The sequence below is a fragment of the Mastigoproctus giganteus genome, chromosome 5 (assembly GCF_048544385.1).
Source record: "Mastigoproctus giganteus isolate SK-2022 chromosome 5, ASM4854438v1, whole genome shotgun sequence".
NCBI lineage: Eukaryota > Metazoa > Arthropoda > Arachnida > Uropygi > Thelyphonidae > Mastigoproctus > Mastigoproctus giganteus.
Genome location: NC_143579.1, coordinates 93243305 through 93265821, shown reverse-complemented (window position 1 = coordinate 93265821; position 22517 = coordinate 93243305). Strand labels below are relative to the sequence as shown.

General features: G+C 35.9%; 2 protein-coding genes across 3 annotated transcripts in view; one reads left to right on the top strand and one right to left on the bottom strand.

Annotated features, from left to right (window-relative positions):
* Positions 1 to 15590, top strand: part of LOC150085566 (reticulocalbin-2) — a 95099-nt gene extending 79509 nt beyond the window's left edge. The window contains exons 7-8 of one of the 2 annotated variants that reach the window (XM_090374113.1): positions 1046 to 1260; positions 15150 to 15590. In XM_090374113.1, the coding sequence (XP_090230239.1) occupies positions 1046 to 1260; positions 15150 to 15321 (387 nt within the window). In that variant the 3' untranslated portion in view covers positions 15322 to 15590. The remainder of the gene's footprint in view (positions 1 to 1045; positions 1261 to 15149) is intronic. The other variant, XM_090374112.1, reaches the window with a different exon arrangement.
* Positions 15591 to 18500: 2910 nt separating this feature from the next.
* Positions 18501 to 22517, bottom strand: part of LOC150085565 (N-acetyltaurine hydrolase) — a 121652-nt gene continuing 117635 nt past the window's right edge. Inside the window, exon 7 of the mRNA XM_090373349.1 lies at positions 18501 to 18768. Within this exon, the coding sequence (XP_090229475.1) occupies positions 18634 to 18768 (135 nt within the window). The 3' untranslated portion in view covers positions 18501 to 18633. The remainder of the gene's footprint in view (positions 18769 to 22517) is intronic.

The window sequence follows — 22517 nt, the reverse complement described above, 5'->3', positions numbered from 1 at the left end:
ATTCCCTGACCTTTCCGCATCCTCCGTATTTGGTGGTCATGGGCTTGAACCCCAGTCTAATCAAGAAGCGTGTGCTATGCACTGCTGCTCCTTCCCACCTGGCTACAGAGGCACCTACTTAACTCTACTGAATCCCAAGTTGTTACAGATAAGTCAGTGCACTGTGGGTGCCAGAACATCTGCATGGCCAAAACAAAAGATGATGTAGGTTCACATTTGATTGGTCCTGAATGAATGGAAGCGAATAACGTTTTGAACCATAGCAACACATGTAAGACTTGGATCTGTCACTTTACCTTCAAAAGAAAATGTTCCAATATGTAATGGAATCGTGCACATACACCTTTACCAAAAATATTTAATCAAGAGCGTGGCCTCGGCAAACATTGTTTTTGGATGTCAAAGGCATTATTCATGTTGCTTTTCTAGAACAAGGCTACAACAATTAATGCATATTATTACTGTGTTATTATATATATATTATATACATAATATATATGTATGTTATTATTATTTCTGTTGTCATTTTAAAAATTACTACTGTAATCCCTAAAACAGTTTGTGGAACTAGCTCCTCCAAGAAAGAAGAAACCATATCTTCTGTCCAGTGACATTTGTTTTCTCCACAACAATGCCTGACCACATATGGCTGATCTTAGGTGGTGTGTTCCTTCTTATAGACCTAATTTGTCAACTATGGCTTCCATTTGTGCTACTGAAAGATCATTTAGATGACAAGTAAAAAAATGTAAGGTGGCTTTGTCGTTCATGTTTGAAATGAACTACAAGATTGCTTGGAAAGTGGAATATGAAAACTCAGAATGCCGAAACAAATGCTTCTGAAGAAGAGAGAGTACCTTAAAGTGATTGTAATTTTATTTTGCTGTCTCTGAAGAAGAGAGAGTACCTTAAAGTGATTGTAATTTTATTTTGCTGTCTTAAGATTTAAAATAAAAAAGATTTCTGGGTCAAATTTCATTTCCCATCCCCCCCATCAAACATTTCTTCATATTGGATATAAATCAAACCCTGATATTCTTTATAGGTCCTGTATGAGCAAACTATGAAGAAACGAGATAAGAATAATGATGGATATCTGGATCTTAATGAATTTCTAGCCGATTCTCATGGTAAAGCTCCAGTTCCAAATACTGAACACTTTGTAGTTGAAAAAGATCGCTTTGATAATGACTACGATCTTGACAGAGATGGGACACTAAACAGAGAGGAGGTGTTGCATTGGTTAATTCCTGACAATAAGTAGGTATAAGTTAATTATGTTTGCACATGTTAAAGTTCACAGAATTTGACATCATTATTTTATTGACAAGTTAGTAACAAATTAAGTTTGCAAAAGCCTTTTCAAAATTGCATTGTTCTCTCCTATCAACACAGAGTGCCCCTTTATCAACTTAAAGGAATGTATGGCATATGGTAGCATAAATAGAAGAGTTCATGTGATACATAGTTGTTATAGGCCAGGAATGACTGGATGCAAAGTATTTAACAAAACAAAAATAAAATCTATTTTAGAAAACTTCTAAAGCCCAGTTAATGATGAATGAACAGAAGTATAGTAAATGTATATAATAGAGGTATTCCTCATTTAGCACATTAGTTGAAAAACTATTGATTCCAGATATATAAGTTGATTCCAGAAAATTGCCACGTGAAATAAAAATTTCTTTTCAATGAGAATACTTATAATAATGATAAGATGCACTCCCTACTTAATCCTTTTCATGTATATTATCATAAAAAGTTGTCAGTTTAATGTTTTTCATCTGTAGTTCAGCTGCTAAGGCATTACAGTAAAACATCGATTACCTGTGGTAATCTCCTCGACGTGGGCACCTGTACGTGGTGAGGGGACCTCCCAGTGATGCTGCTGGTTTTCCAGATTAGCATCACTGGGATCTAACGCCCATTACCTTGGTTCCAGGGTTACATCTGTGGAATCCGGCGTGTGCAGCCGTGCGCCGCGACCGTGGATTTCGGAAAAGGGGATCCTGGTGGTTGAGGGGCCCAGCCTTAATACACCACTTTGGCCCCTGCTTCGACAAGACGGCCCCTGCTTCGACAAGACGGGTGGTCCCGGACCGGCTCGACTGGGATCAATCGGCGGGTGGTTCTTACTGCTAGGGTCAACTGCGTTCCAATAAGTTTCCCTCCCTTTGGTCCTGGGACGGGATAAAGACTTATTAGTATCGTGGGTATGGTGCCTCTAAGCTAACTTGGCATCCCATTCGTGTATGCAGTACCTGCTAGTTCACGAGTGGGCGTCCCCTCGTAGGGCTCCGTGGTGGGTGAGGTACTTAGGGCATCAGAAATTTTTACTTTACTCCTATGAGTAATTTAAATCCTATTTCTTCTGGGGCCCCCAACAAGGCCCCTACCTAATTGAGATCATGACGCAGAAAACACCTCTGCAAAAAGAGCCAGGACTGAGGAAACACAACCACCATCAGTGACACCGCTTTTCCTCATTCTCCATTCCACCGGAGAGCAGTCAATTGGAAAGATGTCACCCTTCTTTATCCAGAAAGGATTAGAGGGGTTGGCAGGTTCACCTAAATCTCTAAAAAGACTGCGTTCTGGCAACCTTTTGGTCGAAGCTACAAATGTCAAACAGGTGGAAAAAATCCTGAATGCCACATCAATAGGGGGAATACCTATCATCGTAACCCCCCACAAAACTTTGAACTCTTCAAGAGGTGTAATTTCAGAGTGGGACCTTCTTCGTGTTTCTGAAGAAGAGATCTGCTCTGAATTAAAAGACCAAGGAGTGACAGCTGTTAAGAGAATATCGATGCGCAAGGATGGGAATCTCGTCCCTACCCGAGTTCTTATACTCACGTTTAACACCCCACGGCCTCCAAGTTCCATCAAGGCAGGCTATCTAAACTGTCCAGAGAGGATTTATATCCCAAACCACTGCGGTGTTTTAGATGCCAAAAATACGGCCACTCACAAACATCTTGTCATGCCTGTGCTCGATGTGGTGTTAAAGACCACGAGAGCAAGGATTGTTCGGCTCCAAAACCGATCTGTGTCAATTGCCAAGGAGAGCACCCCGCCTACTCTACAGCATGCCAGCGGTGTAAGGATGAAAAAGAAATACAAAAACTGAAAACAGAGCTGAATATCTCCTACCCAGAGTCCAGAAAACGTATCCAACCAATAAATAGCGGGAAACCTTCATATGCTCAGAAGGTTTCTGCAAAGCGCACTATCGGGACACAAACTGAGATGACTATACCACCAAGAGAGTCATTCACCCCCGATTAAAGCTATTTATTGAGTTCACAAAAGCCCACCAAAAAAACACAATCAGTTGCCACTCCTATATCCGTACCTCCTAGTGCTCCACCACTACCAAAACCAAGTGGTAAAGAAAAGCCGAAAACTTCAGAAGAGTCATCCATGATACCAGAAACAATGGATGTAGAGAACAAGGAGGTACCGGATGAATCAGTCTTGGAACTCTTTGCGGAGGAAGAAATGGACACCGTACAGCGTCCTTTCTTCCCCAAAAAAGATAAATCCAAGACTGACAAAATAAAGCCCTCAGCACCTCGGAAGCCGCCTGATGGACCCACCAAGTCAAAATAATGGCTAAATTCCTACAATGGAATTGTCGTGGATTCCGACGAAATACTGATGATATCAAGGCCCTCCTGCAAAAGCACGAGCCAGTTTGCTTTTGCTTGCAGGAGACTTATCTAAAAGCAAATGATGATCCCACCATGCATAATATCACATTTTTTTTCGAAAGGATAGAATTGCGGATGGTCCTGCTCATGGAGGAGTGGCTATCCTTGTGGGCAACCAGACCCCAGTTCAACACTTGCTAGTTACACCCAGCATAGAGGCTGTTGCAATTCGCCTTTCAGTGGGATTTTTATTAACTGTGTTCTCTATTTATTTGCCACCTGGGACTGACATCTCCCAGGAAGACCTTGATGATCTTGTAACGCAGTTGCCTCCCCCTTTCTTACTTCTCGGGGATTTTAATGGATATAACACCCTGTGGGGTAGTGCTAACATCAATGGAAGGGGACAAGTCATAGAGTGTATGCTAAATGACAATGACCTTTCCCTTCTAAATATTGGAACAAACACCTTCTTCCACATGGCTACCTGTACTTTTTCTGCCATTGATCTCTCTATCTGCTCCCCTTCTCTACTCCCTTCACTCACTTGGGAAGTGGAGGAGAATCCATACGGAAGTGATCACTTCCCTGTGATAACCTCGTTACACAGTGGGAGACCATGTCTTCCTTCCAGGTTACCACGGTGGAAGATTGATCAGGCTGACTGGTCTGCCTTCCAACATCAGGCAAATTTTGATCTCAGCACTGTCAGTCAAGAGTCTATTAATGACGCAGTAACGTACATCACAGAAATTATCATCCAAGCAGCTGCGAATGCTGTTCCAAAAACATCTGCCCGGTTTCCACCATTTCCCAAACCTTTGTGGAATTCTCAATGCACAGTAGCAAAAAAGGCTCAAAACAAAGCGTGGGGGATATTCTGTCGATATCCTACCACGAACAACCTTATAGCCTTTAAACGTGCACGAGCCAAAGCACGCTATATCCGCTGTCAGAGTCAAAAGGAATCGTGGATCTGTTTTACATCATCTATTAACCAGGCTACCAATTCTAACGTAGTCTGGGATAAAATCCGGAAAATGAAGGGAAAATATACATCCCACCCTTCTTCAATCCTAGATTATAAAGGATGCACTATTGCAGATCCAACTGCAATAGCCATTTCTCTTGGGGAAACATTCTCTAACATCTCTGCAACATCTTCGTATTCCCCAGAGTTGCCGGTCCTGAAACATAAACTCGAAAAACAGGCACTTAATTTTAAGTCTAAGAGCATCTATCCCTACAACGGGGCATTCACTATGCAGGAACTGAAAAGAGCCCTCACTCTTTCCAAAGCAAGTGCTGTTGGACCAGATGGTATCCATTATGAAATGATTAAACATCTTTCACCAAAATCTACGGATTATCTGCTCTTTCTATATAACAGAATCTTTATTGAAGGGCAATTTCCGGATTCCTGCGCAAGGCAATCGTTCTTGCCTTTGCTAAGCCAGGAAAGGATCCAAAAGTCACTACCAATTATTGTCCTATTGCTCTGACTAGCTGTCTGTGCAAAATCCTGGAGAGAATGGTTAATTCTCATTTAATATGGTACTTAGAATCAAATGACCTTCTCTCGAACATCCAGTGTGGCTTCCGAAGGAACCGGTCCACTTTGGACCATCTTATTAGACTGGAAACATCCATCCGGGATGCTTTCTTAAAACGCGAACACTTGGTGTCAGTGTTCTTTGACATGGAGAAAGCGTATGACACAACTTGGAGATTTTGGCATCTTAAAAGATTTGCATAGCCTAGGCCTAAGAGGGCATCTCCCTTTTTTTATTCAAAACTTTTTAGCCAATCGATCTTTCCAAGTTCGTGTGGGATCCTCACTCTCTCGTCCCTTCACCCAAGAGGAGGGCGTACCACAAGGATCGGTATTGAGTGTCACGCTTTTCACCATCAAAATAAATTCAATCACAGAACAACTTCCTCCAACTCTAAACAGTGCCCTCTATGTTGATGACTTCAGCATATTTTGTCAGTCATGCAACATGAGGGTTATTGAAAGACAACTGCAGAAAGCCATTGATCGCCTCAACTCCTGGGCACTTGCTAATGGCTTCAGGTTCTCGCCGGTAAAGACCGTTTGCGTACACTTTTGTCGTAAGCATAATCTTCATCCTGAACCTGAATTAAGGCTCGGACAAAATGCTATTCCAGTAGTAGTGGACACAAAATTCTTGGGACTCATATTCGATAAAAAAACTGACCTTTCTGGATCACATCCGTCAACTCCGCACAAAGTGCACACGGGGGCTTAATATTCTCCGCTCACTCTCCTCTACATCTTGAGGAGCAGACAGATGCACCCTTCTATGGCTTTACCATGCACTTGTGCGATCCAAATTAGATTATGGGTCCCAGGTATATTCCTCAGCCAGAGACAGTGTCCTTCGATGGCTGGACCCTGTCCATCATCAGGCCCTCCGTATCGCTACTGGAGCATATCGCACATCTCCTGTCCAGAGCCTATACGTCGAAGCAAACGAACCACCGTTATCGCTTCGACGTAAGCAGTTATCTTTAAAGTACAAGTACGTTTTAAAACTGAAATCCCTGCCAGACCATCCTACGTGGCTATCCGTTTTTGAGCCATGATGGGAAAATTTGTACAACACCTGTAAGACTGCCAATCATCCTTTTGGTATTCGTATCCAAGAGCTACTCAAAGAACTTAATATCAAGGTAGACAAGGTTGCCCAAACACCAAAGCAACCCCTTCCACCCTGGCATGCTCATGTCCCGGCATGTGACTTGTCCCTTAGAAATTGGGGAAAGTCGGACACTCCATCGTCTGTCTACCTGCAGCTTTATTCAGCACACCAAACTGAACATTCTAACTTTGCGCCAGTTTACACAGACAGCTCGAAGTCGGAATCACATGTGGGATCTGCTGCTGTCTTTACGGACAGCACTACATCGGAGCAGATTCCCTCTGAATGCAGTATATTTACTGCAGAGCTGCACGCTATAGAGTTAGCCTTGGATCACATTAGTGAATGCAAATATCAACGGTTCATTTTATATTCCGACTCTCAGTGTGTTACAGGCTTTAATAACTGTGAGATATAATTCTCATCCAGTTCTGTCTAGCATTCAGCAGAAGATTCACTTCCTCTGCGAACGTGAATATGATATCCACTTCTGCTGGATTCCCAGTCACATTGGGATTAAGGATTGGGATTGCAATTCCCAATAATAATCGCTGCCTGTTAGTCCCCTATACAGACTACAGGCAAATAATAAATCAAAAGATATACTCCCAATGGCAGGATTCTTGGAATAGACAGACTACGAATAAATTATATCAAATAAAGCCTGTAATTGAACCGTGGCAGTCTAGTCTGCGCAGGAATCGTAAGGAGGAAGTTGTTCTTGCCCGGACCCGCATAGGACATAGTCATTTGACTCATTTGTTTTTGCTGAGGGCTGATGACCCTCCTATGTGTGAGTCCTGTGGCATAATTTTATCCATGAGACACATTTTAATTGATTTTCCAGATTTTAGCAATATCCGTTTTACCGCTTTTAATCATCTGACTGAGCCGTATACACTCAGTCAGATTTTATCCGACAATGACAATGTGTCTGCTGTTTTTAGCTTTTTAAAATCAATAAACAATTTTGCTTGTATATAAAATTTACATTTTTCTTTTATACCTTTTATACATTTATTATACATTTTGACATAGTGACCTAACTAATTAGGTCACTGAAAGTTTAAATTTTTTTATATATGACCTGGTCTTTGCGCATTATAGCCTTAGTAGCTAATGCACCAATAAAATCAAAACCAAACCAAACCAAACCTGTGGTAATTCGGGGATGCTAGATCCCGGATAATTGAAAAAACACGGTAAATCAAAATTACGTTTTTATTTAAATAACTTCCAAAACACATACAAACATAAGATATTACATGTATATAACAAGAACAATATTTTATTCATTTTGATAGAAAGTCTGGTTTTTTTGTAGCATTATTTTTTTCTGTTATTTTTCTTACGTGTCCATGAATTTGTAAAATTTCTATATAATCTACATCATCTTGACTTTCCACAAATTTAAGTAATGTCTCTGCAGCTGTTAGGGCCTCATTACAACTTACTTTGCAAGCTGGCTGTAGTTCCTCATCATCGTCCTGGCCAGGTCCTGCCGTAGGTTCTTGCATACTTTGGATTAAGCCATCATTTTTTCATGGCGGGGTTCATTTTTTTCTATTTTTAACCATTGATTAACACTTGCCTCATCCAAGTCTTCAACATCCTTCAGTATTTTGAACTGAGTTTAAAATATCAGAAACGATTTTTACAGTGTTATTTGAGTCTCCCACTTCTGAGTTATTTTCAGCGATTACATTAGGCAATATTTTTTTGAACAATTTTATAATTGTTTTGCTTTTAACTTCCACCCATGCAGTATAAATGTTATAGATAGCATCTTTAATTGTTATTGACTTCCAAAATAAAAGAGGATTCTTTTCTTCTTTCTATACAATAATTTCATGCACACTCCAACCCCTCCCCGGTTGCACCAGGGAGGGAGTGGAGTGTGCATGAGTGGTGTTACGTTGGGTGGAAGATAAATAGTGACAATATCACCATTTTCTGCAGATAGTTTTTCCAATGGGGGATGGGATGGAGCATTATTCTAATAAAATTGCTTTGTGGGGGAGACCTTAACGAGACAAATTTTTTTTAACACGAGGAACAAATTTATCTGTCCACCACTTTTCAGATATATCCCTAGTCATCCATGCAGATTGGTGATTATAATAATCTGCTGGAATATTAGTTATGTCCTTCTTCTAGGAGATTCTGTGTTTTTAACTTCTAGGAGAGTTTGATTTTTCCCACTACGGTTAATTTTAATTTTTCATCCCCTGAAGCATTTGCCCAACATAAAATTATTATCCTGTCTTTGCTAATTTTATATCCTTGTGCATTTCTTTCTTGTATAGATGCCAATGTATGACTGGGCATTGCTCGCCAATTAAGTCCTGTCTCGTCTGCCTTGTAAATTTGCGATGGACAAGATCTTTAATAATTGTAGCTAATTCATCACAAAATAAAGTTGCTCCTGCATTATCAGCCCCTAGCTTTTCACTCTCTATCTCTAACTCTCTTATTACATGCCTGTTTTTTTTTTAATATATTGGAGTTCCTTCAGCTCTTTGTTGTAAAAACCACTTTATCATTACAGGTTTTTCATTTGTAGCATCTTTGAGTGATTTTCTTTGTGAAGCACAAGCAAATGTGTCACATTTAGAAACAAATTTATCTATATTGGGCTGGTTTTAATGTCTGCTGACCAATTCCAAATTCGTGTGCAAGCTTTGAAACACTTTCACCTTTTTCATGTCTTTTAATAATTTCCAGTGTCTTTGCAATTGTTAAAACAAATTGTTTTCATCTACCTGACATCTTTAGGGGTTGAAATGTGAGATAAATATTACATACAACATGCAGCAAGCACAAGAACAAGCTTTCGTGCTATTTAGTAGACAAATGCAAATAGGTTACATTTGTATGTTATTTGGCATTAGAAATCCAGAAAGGTGTTTCAAGACACTTGACTTCACATCTGCATGTGTAAAAACATCTGACATGAGTTACCAGGTGGCAAAATGAGAGAGACAACAGCGATTTCCTGTATACTTTAAGAATCCACTTGGACAGATAAACATTCTTTAAATGTTTGTTAAAAATAAAACTACGTACATATGGAGTACTACAGATAATTGATCCACGGATAACTGACGTTTTACTGTAATTTGTAGTTTTATTGGGAATCTGTGTTGGAGTGGAGGAAGCCTCATCACTTTCATTGGATGTATGCATCACGTCAGTGTGTCTATTGAAGGCATGCTCATGCTTGGTGCAAATAATGAACTTTTTTTTGTTACAAAAAAATATATCCAATGTACTTTACACGGTACCGGACTTCTGCTTTTCCCTGTAACACTCGGTCAACTAATCTAAGTATCTGTAAACAGATGAAGTCCAGTTTACTCTGAGATCCATGTCTTAAATGATTGACTGAACCTCATCACTTAAAGTGAAAGCTCATTCTAGTTTCTTTGTTGTAATTTGATGAGTGATCTATTCTTCAGAACTGCTTACTTGCCAGCACTGGTTATGCAGATAATATGGGCTATTATTTTCTCTAAATGTGTAGATTGCACCTTAACCGATTGGTTGGATTGAGGCTGTTGTATTTTTTGGAAAAATTGAACTCAAATGTTATTGGACTTCTCAACACAAAGCATTGTTGAGAAGCAACATTGCTTTGCGTGCAATGTTATTATTTTTGCAATATATTTCTACAGTAAGGCAGAAGTAAGGAGTAAACTATTCTTTGAAAATCTTCCAAAAAAAGAATCCTTGAATTCTCTCTCTCTCTCTGTGATATACTAGCATTTCTACAGCAAGGCAGAAGTAAGGAGTAAGCCATTCTTTAAAAATATTTAAAAAAAAAAAAAAAAAAAAGTTTCCTTATATCCTTTAAGAGTCCCTGGATTTTCTCTCTGTGATATACTCTAGCTTGAGCCTCAAACTAGACTAGCTTGAGCCTCAAAGTCTCTTTCGGTATTTGTTCCTAAAAGAATGGCTAGTGTATATTTTTGTGGCTCACTTTTTAAATTTTTGAAGAAGTTCTTGGCCTTGTCTTGAATTATTGTTGTGCTTAACAGGATTCATCGTGTTTGGTCTTCAATCCAAATTATTAACAAGATCTCCATGTCAGACTACCTAAATGCTGCAATTTCACAGCTGACTCCAGGATGGAATGAGATTACATCTTAGCTGCACGTCTTTATTTTGAATTAGCAATAATAATCACATGATCACCTTTTTCAAAGTACTTAAGCACTGCAAGTTCACTTCTAAATTAATACATTTCCTATCACCAGCACAATGAGCTGAAGAATATGATCTTTTTGAAGACATAATCAGGTATCAATTCTTTTTAAATATGAATCATGAATATCAAAGAGAAACATAATAAGCAATTTTCACTCCATGATATCCACAGTGAGGCTGGCATAGAAGTTACGTAAGGAAAGGCAACACACAATTTTGATTATCAATATCATTTTTATTTTTAATACATTCAGCTACTCATAACATGATCACAAATTCCACAGTCACAAGGAATACACACAACCCCACTGGTCCACAATAAAACATATATATTTATACATATAACAGAATATATGTATAAATATATATATATATACATTCCATTATTCTTTTTATTTTTTTTTCATGTTGTATGAGTATATAAACAGTGACAGAGTGCAATCTAGAATTTAATCTCACAATTAACTTAGCTTCAGTTGAGATTAAGTAGCTACAATCTTTGATCTGCATGGTACATATAAAGAAAAATGGAGATGCATGAAACATTGGGATTTTCATAATAAGTTCTTTGGCAGGGAAAGCACACAAAAGTGAAAATTATATCTGCATTAAATGAAAGTTCACTAAATGAGGAATACCTGTACTGCTCTGAGTTAGAAAAATCTAAAGCTGGAAGGGAATAAGAAGCTAGGAAGCCCTGTGACTGTCACTGAAGTTGATTTTGAATGATTAACAAGGTTTATAATGCAGTATGCATTTGAAAGTAAGTAGAAAATAGAAGGAAATTCTCAGATATTTCTGGGTATATACTTATCTTTGTCTGTAGGAAAGGTTTTTAGACACAAAATATGGTACTGCTTGACTCTTTAGACTAGTGCTAAAGAGTCAAACAGTTTATAATGCAGTCACTGCTTGAGTTACAACAACCATGTCATAAGTTGATTCAGTTCCAACACCCCACATTGTAAGTTGATTTAGACGCAAGCCCATTTTTTTTATGTTTTTACATTAATTATGGTCCAGTACTATAAATAAAACAAAGTAGAAGTTATAAAATGAAATACAAATAATATAATAAAAGTAATGTGCATTTACCTTTTAATACATATAAAGTATCATATAAAATGGAACACAGTATAAGTAATGTGGTCAGCTGTTTGCACATGGGGCATTTATTTATGTATTAAACTTAATAAATAGTGGCAATAGCTTAATTTTTTAACAATTATGTATTAAACTATTTATCTTTTTATAGTTTAGTTTTTTACAAATCTCTAAAATCTTTTTCATTACAGTACATATAATTTTCAAACACCCATCGTCTAGGAGTGTCAGTGTTGTCATCATTTGATGAGATATTTCATAATCTATGCATTTAATAAGTTGCCAGAAGTCTCTTTAATAAGAATTGATGCACTTGGAATTCGTATTTTGTCTCAGCGTGTTGCTAGGCTTAACTGTTGGAAAATGCATCTAAATCAAAATTGACGATTTTGTGCAATTTCATGGGCTATCTGTGGGGATGCTCCCTTAATATTACTGCACAGGTAGCTGAGGTAGTCATATGGCAGCATCCTGCTGTGTAAAATATTTTAAATTTTTTTTCTTGAAAGTCCAGTTTGTAAGTCTGTCATAAGTCGAGGAGAGACTGTATTAAGATTTTAAAGGAAAAGGAGCCATATTATGGTTATGCATCTTTATCAAGCTTCTATTCAAGTCTTTCTCTGTTGATCAAACAGCAGATAGCTGACTGGTAACCTACTGGCTTCATTGTGCTAGTTAAAGGATATTCTCAGCATCTGGGTGAGGGATGTGATATGAGGGTTCAACTGCAAAACATTCATTAGTCTGTATTTGGAAGAATTTATCTTTTGTAATCTGTATTGACATATTGGTTGCTGTTAATGACAAAATTTGGTAAAAAGTTGATCCTAACTGATACTTTGAATTTCCTTTGTTTATAGGATTTATTAGCAGAACCAGGTGAAGCCTAATTAAAAGGGGTGGTCTTCTCTTGTTCACCTTCAACTTGTTAACTCTGCAGGCTTTACATATATTCTTTCAAATTGTGCAAAAGCAAACTATAGATTTTGATACACTGGAAAACCATTCTATATGTCAAGCTCCCTCCTATCATCATATTAATGGGCTAAGCATTAGGAGTTGCATTGTTAGTATTTTTTAAATTTCTTGGGGCTGAAAGATAGAGTGGATATGTTAAGATGGGAGTCTACAGCTTAAAAAATATTGAAAGTCTCTGCAAAAACATTTCTTTCCTTGGATTAGTCCAAGTTCTGACTTTTCTTCATATCAGTATAGCAAAAATATAATTTTCTTTTTATTCAAAAAACCAGGTAATCTCTCTTGTTCTGGCATTACTCTTCTCACAAACTATGATTTTCTCTGTACAGATTGTTGATTGTTTCTCATAATAACTGCAATAAATACACCAACCCATATATATATAAACAAAGATTTTAATAAGATTTTTTTTTTTTTTTTTTTTATGTGAACCCCAAACACGAGAGGTATTAGAACCTATAGTACTTAGTACCGTGCTTGGGTTTGAGGTTAATAAGACGTTAAGATTAAATTAAACATGGGATAAAATTGTATATTTAATTTTAATATAAAAGTAGAAGACACTGATAAAACTACAGAGTTAAAAGCGATAAAAATAATAAATAGATAAAATTAAAACTACCTATGTGAATGATTAGCAATAATTGCATTGACTGTTCACATAGGTATTGGCACTGGAAATGGCCTGAGAGTTTAAGAATTTGTTCTTCGGAACATAACACCATTAATAGAGATGGGAGAGTTTGTATTCATCCCTTCTTCGAGACCGTGATCCTTGGACAGGATGAATGGTCCAGCCTGGCACACTCCCAATCCATTTCCAGTCTCCATGCACATGTGGAGGATAATTCCTGTGCTCCTCCATTAACATGTACTAAGTGCTGCTGGTATTATTTAAATATGTATCATGGCTGTAAAGTTCCACTGTTGACAAAGGAGGTGGTCAACTTTGAAAGCTTCGGTGTTGTTTTTATTGCTTTTAACTCTGTAGTTTTATTAGTGTATTCTATTTTTATATTAAATATACAGTTTTATCCTGTATTCAATTTTATTTTATTAAAGTCTTTGTCATATATACAGGTTGGTATATTTATTGCATTTGAGTCGTTATTTTCCCAACCCCCAAGATCTATTTGAGGAATGTAGATTGCTTCATCATGCATTGCTTTTCCCACATCTGGGAGGTTCACCTCCCGTAAACCTCTCTAAATTCCTAATATCCAAAAGAGCAGTTGGATTAATTCATGATTCCCCCCCCCCACACACACACAGATGAATTTCACTCCCTGTTACACATTCACTTGATTTCTGCTGCATATCTTTTTTTTAATAGATATTTTCACAAGTTCATCTGTACTTCTACCTCTTCAAAAGCACTGCCATCTATGGTTCTACCCCTTTCTTCTATTTTAACAAGTTACTGGCTTCTCAACTCAAGTATAGCACTGCAGTACTATAGGTACTTGCTTAGGGTTATTGCAAAAGAAAAAGTAAACAAATAAAAATCAAAATTAAATGTGATTGTTGTATTCTTTTCTGCAATATACGAAAATTCGGCTTTTGTAAAAAGGATTATTTTGCTAATATTAAAAAAAATTGTGTTAATACAAAGATAGTGTACCATCTGATTGGAGAACATCTCTGCAGCTGTAGGAAACATGTATGAACTTTAGATAAGTATCTGTAGGAAGAAATCTTTTAACTTCAAAAATTAAACTTGACCATATTCCAAGATAGTGTTTATAATTATTATATTTTGTTATCCTTGTTATTTAATTTTATGCAAAATAAAATGTGTAATACAGGGTGTCCACAAACCTTTGCAAAACTAGAATATTATTTTGTGAATAGTGTACATGATACATACCTGAAGCCATATCCAGGTGATAGAGGATATTTACAAGTTTTAATTAAAATGTTTGATGTGGGCACCTTAGTTATATTTGACACAATATATTGCTGTCAACATGGTTGATAGTTCACAAATGTGTTGTTTAAGTTCCTTAATGGTTTCTGGCATAGGTGGAACATACACTTGGTCTTTAACTAATCACAAATCTAAAGGAGTCAGATCAGAGGATTATCAAAACCACAAAATTGGTCCTCTTTCAATCCATTTCCCATAAAACACTGTGATCTGGTATCCACAGACTTCTTTGTGGTATATTTCTCCATATCGGAAAATCAAGTTGGCATCATTGTCATAAAGAAATTCTGTAATGTGTCCAAATACATAATGCCTCTAATGCTTCTCCAAAGAAGCACTGTCTGTACACTTTGTGACAGCTCATCATGCAAAAGGCCAAATTTCACCATGATTACAGTTTTGCAATTATATTGCCTTCTACTACGGCACATCAACTTTCTGGGTGGTGAATAAAAAATTGAAGACATCCTCTATCACCTGAAAGTGGGTTCTGGTTTGTATTATATATCCTGTTCATAGTTCACACAATACTGTTTTAGTTTTGTTAAAGAGGTTTGCAAACACCCTGTATGTATTTTTTTTTCTCCTTTACTGAAAGAAGTATTTTACTTTGTTCAGTGAAATATCTGAAAACGAAGCAGACCACCTTCTTGAAAGTTCTGATGTAGATAAAGATGGAAAACTGTCCATTCAAGAGATAATTGACAACCATGAAATATTTGTTGGAAGTGAAGCTACAGACTTTGGAGAACACCTGCATAATACTCAGAAATTTAAAGATGAACTCTAAATATTTAATATTAACATATTTATATTAATATTAAATATTTCATGCCACTATTTATATACACAATAGCTGCAATTACGTAGCTTTGATTAACCTGTTATAATCCTGATGTAGACACAGGGTGAAACTTGTACAATTGTAGGTTTAATTTGTAAGTTTGAATAAATTATGCAAAACAAAAAAATCTAAACAAATAATATATATATTTAATATCATACAGAAAATTTACCCAGTGATGTTATAAAGTTCATAAATTAAATTTATACAAGTACATTAGAGCACTTTTTTCATCGTGAATAACAGATGACAAAAAAAATTTTATACTGTCAACTCATATGTATTTTGTGTGCTGAATGTAATGATGTCATTTGTTTTTCTTTAGTGTCAATACTTTGATGGCAATTGAATTTTGTTTTTGAGACATCTATTACATAATTGCATACCAATGCTTACATAATACACATCTCAAAAACCTGTAGTATTTATATAATAAGCTTTTGCAGATTTGCTGTAGCTGCCAAATAAAAGTGTAAGTTATCTCCAAACTCAGTGCTTCTCCAAACTCAGTGCTATGTTTGTGGATATTATATAGGTCCAAAGAAGGTGGAGCATACTGTCGTTATTGAAACCAAGTTTTGCAATGCCTGTCAGTGGTCAAGACAAATATTGGGCTCTTCATTTCTGCTGTGGTAGTTGCAGGTCAACTGTAGAGGGATGGTTTCATGATTGTAAGCACATGCCTTTTGCTATACCTTGAACAATGAAGTGCCTACAGATCATTATGGTGACATACTTTTGTATAGCAGATATATCAAAGTTTAAAAAGTCTGCAGATCGAAAAGCTGTAGTGTATCCCAATACCATCCTCTTTTGCCACACAATGAAGTGAAGATCTGCCAATTCTGTCAGCCTTCCAGAGAAGTGTCTTCAGAATTGCATGATGAATCTGGTGAACAGTATAACCCAGAAGCTTGTTTAGATAAAGTACCACATTTCCCTTATCAGCAATAATTGGATGATTTAGTAAGGAACTGAGGCCTAACCAAAGCCAGTGCAGAGCTTCTGACATCTCATTTAAAAGAATGGAATCTGCTCCCAGCTGAAAGATTTCCACATCAGAAAAAGTTTTTACACTGTTACAGAATTTGTGCTATTGGTTTTATTTGATTGTTCTTTATGAAGAAACTGGTATTATTCATAGTTTAGAATAGTGGTGTCTTTTCACAGAAAGATAGTTTTGAGTAAAGCTTTGAAAGCTGTTTTGTTTCACAATAGAGAAAGAGGGGGGCTTAAAAAAATCAGACAGATTGTCATTCATAAATATAGAGTTAGCAGGTATGTAATATGTGATCAAGTTATGAATGTTGAAAAGTTTGTTTTTAAAAATTCAATAATTTAAAAAAAACTTTTCATAAGATATTTCATTTAGGTAAATTTTATAGTATTATTGATCAATAAAAAAAAAAAAAAATCAATATCTACTTATGGCTCCTCTATGGCAATTCAAACAATATTCCAAAATGGTCACTTGGATTGGAAGTATAAGTGATATTTTACATGTGTAGTACTGGTGATCAATTAAAAAAAAACAAGAAATGTTCAATGGTGCCCACATAATGTGACTTAAATGCTTGGGGCTACTTTGTAGCCCAAGCATTTAACTCTTAGCCTCCTAGGTATAACTCAAGTGGTTGCCTCACGTAGCTACTTGAGTTATACTTTTTTTGTGTGTGTCTGTTCTTAGCAGTGCAAATGTAAAATTGGTACTTTTCTGTAAAATATTTTGCAAGTTACTCCTAACTGGTTAAAGATGCCAGTTGCAGATTTCTCCAGGAATATAAATCCCATGATCAGCAAGATCCTACTATACTCAGTTAACATGACATACAGTGGATCCTGGAAACTGTTTATACTGAAGTAAGAAAATACATTGAAAAGTGGTGTGTTTCACTTCAACTGTAAGTCTGTTTCCACAATAAAAATAAATTATTTGAATTATATGTATTACTGAATCTAAATTCTGTGCCAAGACAATACAGAATGATCTTTTATATTTTTACAAATTTTCCCTGGCTTAATGGAAAACAAGCAGTCACATTCGCTTCAATACATTTATGCAAAACTATTCCAGAGAAAAAGACAGTCAAGGCAGGCATAATGTACAAGTCAACAAAAAATGCTAAGCTGTAATATATTTTGCAATATGTAACCAAGAATAACACTTAACTTAAAATATTAATATTTTTGAACAGCAGTTCCACAGTTCCAGTTTAGCTTGGTTTTTTTTTTTTTGTTTTTTTTTTATTGTATGATGTTGAGCAATACATAAAGGAACCAGTTTTTTCCTGCTTCCTTCGTGTATCGTGGCCGCAAGGTTCAACTGGAGAGTACAGCACCATTGTAATATCCAAGCCCGAGGCAGGATTTGAACCTGCGACCTTTGGGTTGCCAGGCAGGCACTTTACCCACCCGGCTAGCCCGGTCAGCTTAACTTGGTAACTAAACTATAGTGTAATATTATTTTTAAGCCTTATTCTAAGTTTTACATTTTCATATTATTTCAGTCAATCCAATAATATATTTTAGTTAATCACATCTAATCGGGATCTTTGATTTATGCACAGTGATTCTACTGGGGTATCTAACCCGATAAATTATGTAATTAATAAAAATACATAAGAAAAATGGACAAAAAATGCATACTTTATTCCTACTATTTAACTACATAGTTATACAATTAACATTACAGTTGCATGTTTAAATAAGTTTTCAATGAAAAATTTTAAATTACATGTTTATTACATAGGTATAGATACCCTTTGTTTTTGCTAGTGGGGGTTGAACACAGATTAATAAAATTTCTTATCAAGACCATATTATGATTTATTTTTCAGATACTCGTTAATGTAGAAGAGAATTTTAAACCAAAAACGAACTCTTATCAGTTGAGTAATATTAGCAGTTGTATAAGACCAAAAGTGGTTATATTTAAGCAGAACCTGCAAAAATATATTTCGATTTGACATCAGTATAATAGCAAAAAAAAAAAATAAAATAAAAATACATATTACAAAAAATACAGTTCGATTTCAATAGTCCAAACTATATTTTGTACACACAAGTGTCATTACTTTTTCTTTTTGGCAATTTCTTTTCATGTACAGATTTTGGCTAATTTCCTTTAATAATGTGTAAAAATTTTGTAATTATATCATGATACAATATTGCACTATATTTATGCAGATTAGAAACAAAATTAATTAAAAGTTATCATTTTAGATTTCTATTCCCTTATTTGTAATATTTCAGTTGAAGTCACTTAAATGTTAACCATTCTTTGGGATTGTGAATAAGGATCTTATTTATAGTATCTTGACTGAAACCCTTAGCTCTCATCCGGGGAACTACATTCAGGAGAATATGTGAAAACCCATGGCCTCCATATTTCTTCTATAAATGTAAAGCATAATAAGTATTATGTATAACATTTCAATATAAAAATGCATGAGAAAGTCAATTTCATGGCCAAAAGTGAGCCAAAAGCCATGCAACCCACATGAATTTTTCTTTTTCTATTTAATTACCACATTTTTTTTTCCCTTTGTTAGTAATTGTCAACGGTGGATGAAATCCTTGGGTGTGACTATGAATAAGAAGAAGGATAGTATTAGTAGTGGCAAATGTTGCAAGAAAGCAAGCTCATAAAGCATTGGCCAAAAAAAAAAAACTTCCAACATCACCTGTCCATCTCCTCCAAAAGTTTGTCTAGTTCTTCCTTGAATTTATCCAAACTGTCAAGTCCACAACAACAAATGGAAATTTGTTCCAACGATCAACCACTCACTGGAAAACTTCTACATATATAACCCCAAGGTCCTAAGCTGGATATCATCATTCTTCTCTTTCTTGGTGATTCCCTTCTACATCTGACTTTTGTTTTCTCTCTCTCTCTCTCAGAGTAACTAAAAAAAATTTTTGGTTGGTGCAGCAAAAGTCTCAGGCTTCCTTGCACCATGTGGCTAATGATAATAATAATAATGTCTATTCTGAAACCATCGTTCTTCAATTTGAATTTATGTCCCCTCATGTTCATAGTCTGAGCAAGAGGAAGAATCTCATCAGAATTGAACTTGCTCAATCCATTCAAAGCCTTGATCACCTTGTAGGTGCTAGTCTCCATGCTGCAATTTGCAGAACCGAAGCCTTTCTTGGTAAGAGCATCCCTTTGTTGCCCTTCTCTGCACCCATTCCAGCAACTCTACATCCTTCCTAAAACAGGGCCTCCTGACCTGTATGCAGTACTCATGATGCTGCCTGATATAATGGAATAATCACCTTTTTATTCCTGCTAGCAAAATTCCTGTGTATTATTGACAAAACCCCACACGCTTTCCTGATAGCTTGCATTCATTTCCCAGCCCATCTGCCTAATTTTAATAGATCTTGTTCAGTAGCATACCTTTATTACTGCCATTAACCACCCTGCTAATCTTTGTATCATCTGCAAACTTAGACATTAAGCCTGATATACCTTCATCAATGTCATTAGTAAATACAGAAAACAACAATGGGACCAAGAACAAACCCTGGGAAACTTCATTAATAACATTAGTCCAGAGCAGTGTCCATTGGTAACTACTCTCCCTCTATCCATAGCAGTAAGTTACTCTTAATGCCACACTGATCCAAGTTATACAGCAGTCTTTTCTTTTATGTGCAACAGTATCAAAAACTTTCCTGAGATCCAAGTATATAATATCAATTATTTTTGCATCCAGTTCCTCTGTTACTGCATCATAGTATCTAATCAAACTGGTCAGACCAGGTAACAGCCCTGTAACAAATCCATGCTGTGACTGAAGTATAACTGCACTCTTGTCTAGATGGTCCTTCATTACTTCTTTAAGCAATGCTTCTTTAATGATTCCATTATTTTCCCCTGGAACAGAAGTTAAGTAACAGGTCTGTAATTATTCATGTCACTCTTTGATCCCCTTTATGAATTGGGGGTACATTCATGCATCTCCAGTCCACAGGGGACCACACCTGAATTTAAAAATGCCCTTATAATTGTGGCTATTCTACTATATAGCTACTGAAGCTATAATATGGATACTGTGCTCCTTTGACATCTTTGTTGGGCATTACTGTATTTTATATCTTGATTATATTTAGACAAGCATGGCATTGGATATAGCATACAGGAGCCAAACAAGTCTATGACAGCTGATCTAATTGGGTGATATTTTGAAATATGACTAGTGTTAGTGAAAAAGTTATCTTGACCCCCCCTCCATGTTATGAGAAAAAAATGGTTAATTTTGTATTAGGCACCATTTTTTTTCCCATTTAAGTCAAAACTTTTCAACAGGTAGCAAATAGAATATGGACGTCTATAAAGAGCAGCAAAGAAGCAAAAATCTATGCTTACCCTGACCAAGTTGTATAGGAACTTTTAGTGGATGATATACACAAACAGTGGTATAGCTTGGATTTTTGGCAGTTATAGCCAAATATCAGAAATGTACCTCTTAATTTTTGTTAACTATTTTATTAAGTTGTTTAGTAAAATTAATATTATATACCAGGGGTGGCCAATGAATCTATCGTGATCTACAGTCGATCGTGGATTTAATTTCGGTCGATCACGACAAATTTTAAATATACAGTCATCCCCTGATTTGTGCACCTTGTGCAATGTAATTTTTGAGATGGTAGATCGCAGCACATTTTGAAGGAAAAAAAGTAGATCGCATCACAAATTAAGTAGGCCACTCCTGTTATATACAATAATAGTATGATTTATATTATTTCATTTATTGATTAATTTGACTTATTTTTGACTAGCAGACTTGTTGCTAATCAAAAACAAAACACATTTAAAATAATAATTAAAAAAAAAAAAGTGTTTTTCTCTTCTCCATAGCCATTCCAGCTGGCCTTTGAATTTCCAAAGCTGTCTGCATAAACTACATATGGAGGTAACTTATTTCAATGATCAACAACTTGCTGGTTAAAGAAATCTACACAATCCAATCTGTAGTTCCTGCCTTCTGGTTCTTGTGTCATTTAATACTGTGAAAATTTCACTTATTCATTTTATTATCTGCTTTCAGCACCTTATAAAATCAGTCAGATTCCCTCTGCAGTATATAAATTAGTTAATTATCTCACATGCACATTTACCATTTTTGGACCTTTTCAATTTTTTTTTTTTTTTTTATTATGAATTATAATGTTGTGTTGAAGTATGGTATTGATACTTCAGCACAGTATTCCAAGTGTGGTCTCACAGTTGCCTTATATAGTAGTTAAATTGTCAAGAGGATGGATTCTGTGGACCTTCCTTGCCACTTGTTTTGCATTTCACATGCCTGTCTGGGTTGTAACATCCCAATCCTTTTCTTTCTGTACTGTTTTTAACCCTCTACTGCTAATTTGGCATCTGAAAGATGGCACTTTTTAAAATTTTTCTGTTATATTTTTAAATTTAGAAATAAAATGAAACACTCCTGTGTGTCTTTCTCCACGTGATCATGCAGTATTTTGTGTGTTTCCATTACAATATGCTCTGAATTATGATAAAGTAATTTTTTTAATTGGCATTTAACAGACAACTGGTGAGCAATGATATCTGTGTTTCTTGTACTCAAGTCCCATACTTACATGATGTCTGTGAGACACCAGCAATAGCTATTTAATCTTGCTATAAAGCTGTGGTTGCATTAGCTTAACAGAAACTAAAGCAAACAGCTGACAAGAATACAGATGTTCAATTTGTCAGATGAGTGACTGAAAATTCTAAAAAATATGAAAAACATTTTTATTATTGGTTTCTCTCATTTATTTTTGTTCGGTATTTTGTAACTGAGTTTAGCAAATCATTATTAATAGAGCACCAGTTTAAATTCAGTGAAAAAGCTAAAAATTTATTACTTTATAATTAAAAAAAAGTGTCTCACAGAAGACAGTATATTTGTTCCATTTAGGGTGCAAACAATGGAGGATTAAATCAACCCCTTCTAAATGTATTAGTTATTCTAAGGTTTTACACTTGTTTCCCAAACAAAAAACTGGTTGCTTGTAATTCACAGTATGCTGAAACAAAAACAGAAAATACTGTATAACCAGTTAGAAAATATTGATAGGGGAATTATGTGGGAAAATCTGATTTTATTTCCAAATTAAAAAAGGTAAAA